Source organism: Protopterus annectens, chromosome 3.part0 (genome assembly GCF_019279795.1).
Source record: "Protopterus annectens isolate FY-2018-M chromosome 3.part0, PAN1.0, whole genome shotgun sequence".
NCBI classification, from domain to species: domain Eukaryota; kingdom Metazoa; phylum Chordata; order Ceratodontiformes; family Protopteridae; genus Protopterus; species Protopterus annectens.
Window position 1 is genome coordinate 104,703,152 of NC_056731.1, and position 11,543 is coordinate 104,714,694.

At 39.8% G+C, this 11,543-nt stretch overlaps 1 protein-coding gene across 1 annotated transcript in view; it reads right to left on the reverse strand.

The window, feature by feature from the left end:
* LOC122797247 (interleukin-6-like) overlaps positions 1–10,332 on the reverse strand; it is a 22,378-nt gene extending 12,046 nt beyond the window's left edge. Inside the window, exon 1 of the mRNA XM_044066095.1 lies at positions 9,829–10,332. Coding sequence (XP_043922030.1) covers positions 9,829–10,035 — 207 coding nt within the window. The 5' untranslated portion in view covers positions 10,036–10,332. The remainder of the gene's footprint in view (positions 1–9,828) is intronic.
* Between the last annotated feature and the right edge of the window lie 1,211 nt (positions 10,333–11,543).

Consider the following 11,543-nt stretch of genomic DNA (forward strand, 5'->3'; position numbering starts at 1 on the left):
ATGCACATGCTACATGTGCAAATATATATTATACACATGGGTGCATGTATGTATGCAGCTATATTTGTCAATCAGTATGTTTTCTGAGTAAACCACAGTGCAAAGGAAATACACACACATGGGGAGATTATGTAAACTCGCCACAGAGCGTTACCAGAAGTCAATGGCAAACCCCAGACTATGAAGCAGACATCTTAACATTAAGTCTTCCTGCTGTCCAGCAGTAAACACAGAAGTATTTTGTGCAGTAAAATAGCACTAATTAGACTGAAACTTTAGCAGTAATTTGTACTGTGAAGCTTTTGACAAGCACACTAAAAACTGCAAATCTATACACCCCCTAGCTATAAATTAACAAATATTCATCATGTAGTTACATAAAGTAAACATGTAAAGTTAAGCATGACCTGGAAACTTAAAACTGCATTTACAAAGTGAAATAATACAGTCTAAACTTTACTTGCTTAGATATTTACCATAAATGCAAGGAATGCTTCATTTCATTTAAAATTATGTATGCATGTCTATATTCAAGCAGTTCAAATTACTGTAGAAATATTGCAATATATTGTCAAATAAATATTTATACTAAAAGAAATCATTTACAAAAGAATATTTGCATTTTTTGTACTACCGATTTTTTTTCGGTTGGCAAAAAAAAAAAACAATATTGCACCTGTGGTTTGATACCTGTTTTGGGGTCTCGAACAAAAAAAATAGAATATGCTATGAATGCATGAAACATTTCTATAATTTGAGATATATGCAACAAATACAGCAGTACCATAAAATATCTCTTATAAAACTTCAAAGTGTGTGTTTGGTGGAAATTGTGTGCAGACAACACAAACGCTGGCTTTTAAAGTACAGCAAAGAAAGTGGCAATGTTTGAATCTTTTTGCTTGCCAATAGCTTGGGATTTCAGACAAAAAAAATCAAAAATAATGAGTGAAGAAGATGAAAATGAGGAACAGTACTTAAACATTACTCCTAACTCCACGTAAGAGATAAGAGAGTAACAGAATGTGGGGAAATCTGCATTTTCTAAACAATAAAAAGTCAAAGACTGATGATCTGCAAAATCAGGTACAGTTAAGAGGTAGCAAAACCTCTGGTACCATACCTTTCAACTGTCCCTGATTTCGAGTCAAATTGTATCTCTGCTCCCCTTACTCTCTCATAAAAGTGGTGACTTTTGGAGAAAAGGTGGTGAATTACACAATAAATAAAGACAATAATTAGAGTTATAGAATTATTTTATTTCAGACAATATAAAATAATTTATATTCTCAATCTGTCAACGTGTCAGGTAAATGGTAACAATTTTCAAGTGTCCCTGATTATTTCTTGATTTGCCCTTGATTCTATTGAAAGTTGTCTCTGATTGCTTGAGAGCTAAGCCCAGTACGTTGCTCGCTAGAGAAAACTATCAGAGAGTGACGTTTCCACAGGTCAGTATCAAAGTACCTTTCTATTCTGATACTTAGGTAATGACCTGCAGAAACCTCACCCTGATAGTTTTCTGCAGTTCTTCGGTGGCCAGGTTAGTTAGTTAGTTAGTTATCCGTTAGCTTATGGGTTTCCCACAAATTTCTGTCTCCACTTTCAGAGCAGGGCTTGAACCAGTGATCTGCCCACCCTCCACCTAATTTCCAGGCAAAAGCTACTAGTAGGGGTTTACCCTGCCTGGTGCCATTTTTAAAATTCTGTCCTGTGGGCTAGGATCCAATGCATCCCTTGAGTGGTGTGCTCACCACTTAAGCTTTTATCTTTTACTCGACATCTGGATGAGTTAGATATATTGCTTTAAGCTCTACTATGTTTATTTCTATCCAGTGAGATGCTATTATAACCTTGAATTTGCCAGTCCTGACTAAAGAAGTGTTTTTGGATGGGAAACTGCCACATTTTCCCTTTTGCGGCTAGTAACTTGTGTTAAACTGGGATAATAGGTCTAACTACTGGTTTTGGGAAGCTTGCTGTAGTTGTTAAACAGATGCAGATTACCATAGTCAAGCCTTTTGTATTAGACTATATCGAGCTGCAGCGAGGATCGTTGCTGGCCTGCATTACTGAGTACAGTTGAATGAATATTGCATTTGAGTTGCATGTTGTACAATTAAGCAAGTAACTGTGAGATCTATAGTAATGTATGTATTATTCCTGTTGTGAGCAAACATATATGAAACCATATTACAAGATGTCTTAGCAGGCACATGCTATCTACAGCACTATAGGGTAATGTATTTGCTACATTCCTTTAACTGCATAGTGTAATGCATCTGCTACATCGAAATGAAGGTTTTCTTTTTCCTTTAACTGCATAGACACTCTCTGAAAATGAAAAGAGCTGAGAGGAGAGTTTGTTAGTCTCTCTGGGTTTAAACTCTCATCTAAAAACCATCCCACTTCAGCAGCACCCTAATCGTGGAAACCCCCCAAGCCTTCTGAAAAGATACTTCTTTATTATAATAAAGTACATTTTTCCTGTGATTTTATTGCCTAACCAAATGTATTATTATTCGGTTTCTATTGAGTGGTGTGCACACTAGCCTGGGTGTTATCCTTAGGTTCCCCCCAAGCTTACATCCTGCTGTTGGTATGCTCCCTGTCACCTCAAGCCCGTAGAATCTCGCTCCTAGAGCCAACTCTACAAAACAGATATTTGTTCTTTACAGTTCTGCCAGCCCATATAGTGCCTTATAATAATTGCAGTCTGCTTCCTCACATAAGTGTGAATGAAATATTGCCAAAATTAAACTATTTCAGAAGCAGAACAGCCATTTAACACACCTAGGCATTAGTAATTTACAACATTAATTTCAGAAGCAGAGTTCCTATAAATATAACTAGTCAGCTGAATCGAATATTGTAAAAGAACCACTGGTGCAATCATTGTGGAGCCTATTAACATTACTAAGGCACGTCTAATTACACAGTGTACTCAGCTAGACCCTAGATACTTTGGTACTGACCTATGGAAACCTCACTCCGATAGTTTTCTGCAGTGCTTTGGTGGCCAGGTTTCAGCCCTCTCCATTTGCCCTCGCTATGCTCAGGCTCATGCCACTCCCTTACCCTACCCCCAATTCCCATATACCCCCTGGACATCCAAACTTATCTCAATCGAGCCAGTCCCACTAAGTACCACCACCCAATCAAATCACTATTCCTAAAGGTTCTATTCACACGTAAAATTGATTTATTAAATCCCCTCATCTAATGATCACTCAAGGTACTCCCTACATCTAGTCAGGACACAAAAACTTATTACTTCTCATCTCACCTGCTCTGCAGCTTTATATACTATACCTAAATTTTACTTTTACTCACACCTACCTACACCTACAATGTCTTCCCACTATATGTCTTCTTTTTTTCTTCTTCATTTGGCTTTTCCCGGTTAGGGGTCACCACAGCAGATCACCGTCTGCTCATGATTGGCAGTGGAGTTTTATGGTGTCGAGTTGCCAGCCCGGCGCCCAACCTTCCACAGAAGGCACACACACTCACACCTAGGGCCAATTTAGTGCGTCTCATCCACCTACAGCATGTCTTTGGGATGTGGGAGGAAACCCACGCGACCACAGGGAGGACATGCAGACTCCGCACAGAAGGCACCCCAGCCGAGGATTGAACCGGAGAACCTTTTGCTGTGAGGTGGCAACGCTAACTGCTGCACCATCATGGCCACCCTTCCCACTATATATAATATTTAAATATTGTTTCTCTCCACACTGCCTCCCGCACTTTACTAATGCTAACCAATTACCTAACATCATACCACATCCAAATATCAAGCACTTTTACATATCTCACAACTATACTCCATCATCCCATCCACACACAACCCCCAAACTTTGAAATAGCTCCCAACTTCTATAACACCACACATTTCAAACACTTTCAGCATAAATATATTCAACTCTTATCAAAATCCCACTTTTCTTTCAAGATTAATAAACTCCTATCAAAACTCGCTCCTTTAGTCCTAAACCATACAATTTATCTACATCTCTGTGGTGATATACACCCAAACCCTGGCCCCAATACCAACATACAACAAATCGCAACCCCCCTCCCAACAATCCAGTGCCATATACCATCAAACCTCTCCCCTAGAAGCTCCAACCTCTTACTAATTAACAAGAACCTTAGAAGCATCCTCAGTGAGATACACGACCTACATACTAGCATATAACTATACTCCCCTGACATTGCTGTCCTAACAGAAACCTGGCTAAAACCGGATATAAATAACAATGTAATCCTACTTCCAGGTTACAATATTAACTTTCAACTACTTCTAACTTTTTTCTACCACTCCTTTTCAGGAAGGGTCAATTGTATAACTGCTGCTCAGTGTCTTGAACCTGAATGTAATGTTATGTATGTTTAACTTTGAAAATAATGTTATGTTTTGTAAAGTGTTTTATAATAAGTTAGTACTATATGTGCTAAATGCTGGTATTGCTTATGACTGTAATTTGCTTGAAACTAGCATTTACTAAATGTTCAACGTGAATTATTATCTTGGAGCTTTTCTCCCTGGGCCTCTGCTGAAAATGAACATGTATCCAGTTGGACTATCCGGGTCAACAAATTTATTTATTTGACATTTGTTGACCAGGTTGGTCCATCTGGGCCAAGGCCCTTTTTCAGTGGAGACCCGGGGAGAAAAGTTCCAGAGTTATAAAATATATGGAAGTTACAAGAATAAAAACATTTGCTAATGCACAAAAAAATATATCTAACAATCTAAAACAGGTATACAATGATAATACTGACTACAGATTATATACATTGTTGGCTAGCTATGTATACAAGGCAGGTAGTCCAGGAGAGATTGAATTTAAAGTAGAGAGCGAGGAAGCTAGTAAGGAGTGACTGGGTGGCAGTGAAGGAGAGATAAGAGTGCCACAGTAGTTGATGACCATTCTACTGGTGAGGAGATAGATATAGTAAAGGACAGTTAGGGGTAGGAATAGGGAAAGGGTTTAGTGGGGAAGAAGGGAGGGTGAGTTTGGAAGGAGGTAGTGTTGGGTACTAATGGGAGAAAGAGAAGTGACAGATTGGGCTGGAGAGGTGGGTTAGTCGGGGGGGGGGCTGAGAACAGAGGCAGAGTTTATTTAAGCTAAGGTGATTTCTCACAGTCTTTTTGAATAGAAGTTTGAATGTAGTGTTACGTATGTCAAGTGGGAGTGCATTCCAGTGTTTGGCGGGGTAATAGCTGTACAGGTTTTTGCCTATGTTGAGTTTGGGTTTGGTTATGGTCAGAAAGTGTTGGCCAGAGCTCCAGAGTGACCTAGTTGGGGTGTAGGATGAGATGATGGGTGATATGGTGAAGCAGAATGTGGGCTGGTATAAAATAGAATGGAATGGATTATTTGGAGCTAGGAGAGAGTAAGGTTGTGAGGGAGCTCTAACCATTTCAGTTTTTGTAGAGCAAGTGGTGAAAGGAGTAGGGAAGTTCAGTGGCATATTTTGCTACTTTGTTGTAGGTGGATTCTAGTTTGGTCATAAGAGAAGTCTGTAGGTTGGCGAGAATCTGAGAGCCATAGAGAAGGGTTGGAAGAAGGGAGGCATGGGATAGAGAATTTTTTGCTTGATGGGAGAGAAAGGTTTTGTTTCTGTAAAGAAGGCCGAGCTTTTGGTGGGTTTTTTTGATGTTAAGTACATGCTGGTCAAATTTTAGCTGGTCGTTAATGATGACCCCAAGTAGTTTAGTGTGATTATCCACCATAATGGGTGTGTTGTTGTGGGAGGTGATGGAGAAGTTTGGTTTCAGGTGGGTCATTGTTTTTGGAAGAAAGAGGAGGAGTTTGGTCTTTTTTGGGTTTAGTCTTTTTTGGGTTTAGGATTAGATGGTTTTGTTTGAGCCAGGTCTCGACAGACAAGAAAGATTCCAGAGTTTTAGACTGGAGTAAGGGAAGTGCACCTGCAATAGTGATGACTGTGGAGTCATCACCATATTGCATTAGGGATGAGTGAGGAGTAGAGCTAGAAAGCCGATTGGTGAAAATGTTGAAATGTAGTGGTCCTAGGACTGATCCTTGGAGAACTCCCATCAGTACTGGAAGTTCTGGGGAGATAGCTGAATCCCATTTGATGGACTGGGAGTTGTTACTATGATAACTAGCGAACCAGGAGATAGTGGCAGGGGATAGGTTTAGGTGGGAGAGTTTCTCTAACAGTAATGGATGGTGGACAGTATCAAATGCTTTTGATAGGTCAAGAAAGAGACATGATGCAAGTTTATTTTGTTCTCTAGCTTGAACAATAATATTTATGAAAGACATGAGAGCTGTAGAAGTGCTGTGGCTAGGATGGAAACCGTGTTGGGTGGGGGTAATTAAGTTGTCTTGGGTGAGGTGTTGGAGAATTTGTTTGTGTACACATTTTTCCAGGATCTTGGACAGAGGAGATAGTATTGTGATAGGCCTGTAGTTAGTAAATTCAGTGGAGTTAACTTTTTCCAGATGACAGGGACTGTAGCTTCAGTAATAGATCTGTTGAGGAGGACAGAGATGGGTAGGGCTATGGAGTTAGCAGCTAGCTGAAGAAAGAATGGAGGAAATCCCATCTATGGAGGTAAATTCAGTGGAGTTAACTTTTTCCAGATGACAGGGACTGTAGCTTCAGTAATAGATCTGTTGAGGAGGACAGAGATGGGTAGGGCTATGGAGTTAGCAGCTAGCTGAAGAAAGAATGGAGGAAATCCCATCTATGGAGGGACAGCAAGGTTTGAGCTTAAGGAGCAGTGATTTTATGTAAGAGGTAGACACTGTTTGTAGGCTGAAAGTAGGTGAGGGGTTGGGGTGATTAGGGGGGAGGCAGGAGGGGTGGTATTGGTGTTGGAGTGCTTCATAAGTTAGCTAATGGACTCAAAGTAAGAGTTGAAGTTAGTGGCAGTTGGAGAGGAGTAAGTGTGGGGTTTGGGTGGGGGTGGATGGGTTTCCTGGATGTAGGATATTGTTTATAGTATGCCAGAATTTTTTGGGGTTGTAAGGGTGTGATTTACGGGGGTTAGTATAGTAATTTTTTTTGTCATCTTTGTTTGATTTCTTAGCCTGGTTACAAAGTTGTCTGTATTGTTGTAGGTGATTGGGCAGTTTGGTTTTGATCCACAGTTTTCATTGAGTGTCTCTCTGTGCCATTAGTGAAAGAGTGGATGGCAGTTTGGTTTTGATCCACAGTTTTCATTGAGTGTCTCTCTGTGCCATTAGTGAAAGAGTGGAGGGAGTAAGCCAGGGAGACACAGTGGATTTAATCCTGATCTTACGTAAGGGTGCCAGGGAGTTTAAAATGCTGAGGAATGTGTTGTTAAATCCCATGACTGCTTCCTCAAGAGGTAAATGTTTGAGAAAGGTCCAATCAATAAAGGAGAGCTGATAGTTGAGTACATTTGGGTCACAGTTTTTTTACCTTATGGCAGGTTTTAAATATGTGGGGTTTGAGTGTGTGTTGGGTAAAGTGGAGAACTTTGGTAGGAGGGTGGTTGCTAAGGGCATCGGGAAGGGTTACCAGGAAGTGATATTTGTCAGGATGGGATACAAGGATCCAATCAAGTATGGAGGAGTGGGTGGCGGATTTGGTGTTGTAGGTTGGAGTTGTGACTAATTGGGAGAAACCATGTAGGTTTATGGAGGTAGTGGGGGATAAGGTTGTGAGTGTGGACCAGTTGATATTGACATCTCCCATTATAATAGTCTCATTGTGAAGGTCTGAGGCAAGTGTGGAAAGTAAATTTTCAAGTACAGTCAGGTTGTCACTGGGTGGGATGTAGAGGGCAGCTATGTATAGAGAGTTGTGGGGGTGTATTTTGAAGTTGGCCAGAAGGAGTCCAGCAGGGGAATTGGGGGGGGGGGTATTGGAGTAAGTGTGAGGTTCTCTCTGTACAGGATTGCAACACCACCTCCTTTTCTTTTTGTTCTGTTTAGTCGAAGTATGTTATAACCAGGAGGGAGTATGCTCCTATCGGGGATGTGAGGTTTTAACCAAGTCTCACTAAGGGTTATTATATCTGGAGAGTGGTCCAGGAATGGAAGTCAGTAATTTTATTTACTATGCTTCTCAGGTTGATAGAGTAAAAGAATGTGTTTTGGTGTGATATTATGGTTAGGGTGGTGGCATGTCTGAGGAAGCAGGTAGAGCTGGGCCAGGGTTGGGATGTATGTCACCTGACAGCAAGAGAGAGAGAGAAGAGAAGGAATTGTGTGAGGTTTGGGAACAAGGAGTATGAGGCACTTGGGTTTTCCTTTATTGACAGTTGTTTTTCTTGTAATGTAAATAACAAGTAAAATATACATAGGCTGGACAGAGCAAACAAACATTAAGGGGGAGTAGCCATATTCTATAAAACAAATCTCAAGCTAGAACACTTACAACCAGGCAACCCAACTTACAGCAACACTGAAAATATTACTTACTAAACTTGAAATAAACCCTAACAAATACCTCACCATCATAGGTATTTATATTCCTCCTGGCAATAACCTTATGACAATTGAGGAAATACTCTTACAGCATATCTTTAACATTCCCACAGGAAACCATAATAATGGGTGACTTTAAAGCTGACTGGAGCACATGTAACTCCGATAACCCCACTTATTTCATTAACCTGGCTTTACCCAGGTTATACAGTCCCCAACTAGAGTAGAAAAATCCAACAAAAGGCAATCTATTCTGGATTGGATTCTAAGTAATAAAACACCTCAGTCTTTACATTCTGCCAGTCTCCCTAACAGTGATCACCTTCCAACATTCCTACTCAGACAATGCCTTCATCCCCAAGAAACACCACTTTTAGGCAAATTCAGAGCAAAAAAAGATTTTAACCCTCAAATATTTAACTCTCCTAAGCACCTGTAACTGGACCCCACTCAAAACACGACCTAGATACCGCAGTAGAATACTTTAACACTACTTTCCTCACTATTATAAAAAAACAGCCCCTAGAACCATAAAATTAAAGCAAAATACGTACCACGGCTAATTAAAAAAACAAAAATCTACTTAATAAAGAGATAAAACCTGTGTGAACAATGGCACATCAATGATCTTGACCACTGCCGTAATCTTAGAAACAAAGCTAAAACCCAGGTAAAATTAGATAACAAAAACTTCTACAGTGATATTCAGATGAAACATTGTAACAACAACCCACAAAAATTCTGGTCCACCATAAAAAAACTCCTTCAACCCGACCAACAATCAACTTCAGTCCCATCAGTTCGTAATCAAGACAGTATAACTACGCAATTGAATCCATTCTTTGTTACCATTATACTTTCACTTTCTAAAGTCCCCAGTGACAATCCCAAATCCACCCTGTTCCCAGTCGGACTTTCCTGGTAAACAAATGTAAAAAAATAAATAAATAATTAAATATTAGTTGGTGTTTGCTTTAGAAACCATGCTTGGCACCACCAACAAATAGTTTGCCCATTTCCTTGGCACTTTCTGCAGGACTGTGGGCTGTGGCATTACTTCTAAAAGTTATAAGCTTCCTTCTAATCTAAAACGTTAAATAATTTCTGCGTGTTTTGACTGTAAACTGCTTACTGGAAATAATGCACAATTCAGTCACTTACTCAGCCCATTTCCATATGAATTTTAACGGCCAGCATCCAAAACATAAAAACGTACGTATATACCAGACTCCGCTATTTTAAAGTCTGCAGTCACAGCAAATAAACTTTGAGATGAACGGGATGTGTGCCTATGTGTTTGTACAACTGACTTCATGACAAATATGCCCAAACTTAAAACAACAACTTGTGCCTGAGTTTTAGCGCCTTTTAAAATAAACATTTTAAGGCTCACCTGAGTCTTCAGAATGACACTAAGGGACCAAATACGCCGTGCAATAAGCAGACAGTTTCCACTCAGAGAACTGAAGTCCAGCGGCTGTGGTCCTCCAAAGTCTGAGGTGGGGTCTCGCCGTAAACCTTCCGTCAGCGGCAGAGCAGAGACGGATCCTATGCATGCTAGTGACGTCAGAGCCAGGAGAAGTGTCAAACTAGACAGCATGTTGTCGGAGGTAGAAGATGCTGGAAAGATAAATGGATACGTTTTGGTGAAATCTGACGTCTGAGCTCTACTCTACATGGTGTGAAACATTAACTGTAACAATGTGTGACTTTCTACTTACTCATCGCTTTTGTCCCTGTATTTGCTGAACAGATGATTTGTGGACGCAACTGCTTTAATGATGGTTTGGAACAATCCCTGATGTCTATTTATCCTTCAGGACTCCATAATCTGAAAGAAGGAGGGGAATTCCGCTTTCGGACTCAAGTTGTAGGATTTTTTTCACTGTCACGACACCCTTACGGGAATCGCATAAACTTAAAGAATAATAAAGCAGTTTTATTCAGTACTATTTTTTTCACACAAGTTTTTTGCATAGTGATGGAATAGAAAGCTGAGGGGGGAAATATGCCCGGATATGTGACACATTTGCAGCTCTCAGGTCTCTTTCTGTATAGAAAGAGGAAATATTGGTTGTACTGCTTATGCATTTTAATCTATGCATCTATAATTATTATTACTATTACCATTATTTAAGCTACACTTCTAATATTGTTTTGTTGTCGTGGTTGCTGTTCCTTATGTTATTATTATTATCATTATTATTATTATTATTTCTGATGTGCCAGTCAGACAACATAGTCACATACGGATCAACTTATCAGGTGACACATAGCAAAAGTGAGCCTGGGAGCACCTTACAGTAGTATGCTTTAGTTAATATTAAAGAATTAAAGTTAGCTTTGTGTTACGTTTGTCTCTAGCAAAGGCACTGTTCAGACTCCAACTAGTGGTGGTGGGGTTTGTCATACCAGCCGAAGGCAGGCAGCACCGCGACAGTGAGCAGTACATGGTTGCTATGTATATCAATCTTTTTGTTGTTTCTTTGTTTAAAAAAAAAAAAAAAAACAGAATAAGAGATGCAGGATGTATCTGGATTATCTGTAAAGAATGTCACAGAGAATTTTCATGGGTAGCTGTTTTAGACATGGCATAGCTTGAGGAAATGTGCTATCCAGCTGAGCTCTGCAAACACCAAATGACCTTCATTGAGTTATAGACTTGAAGATACTTAGGAATGTGCTGGGACAGATTCTGCCTGATGCAGGTAAAGCTGGGCGGGTGTTATCACTCACTAGTACAATGAACAAGGGCTGGACGTGCTTTATATTGTGAGTGTTAGATTTCTTTGTAAGTTGAAGTTAAGCTTATGTTATTGGTATTCATAGTCATGTACATATTATAGCAGTGACAATTGGTTTATATCATGTGACATTGTCCCTTCTCTCCCTTGCAGATATGATTAATGTTGCTGTTTTAATGTTTCCGTAGTTAGGTGCTGATTGCAAGCTGTGAAAAGTGTCAGCCTTTTTTTTTCATAATAGTAAACTAGTGAGTCTCTTGTACCTGTTGTGTTCTTCAGTAAAAACAAAAAGTGCACGTGCTATACAAAATATATAACCAACACCAAACAAATCCTTATTTTAGGCACACCAAGGGAAGTTTAA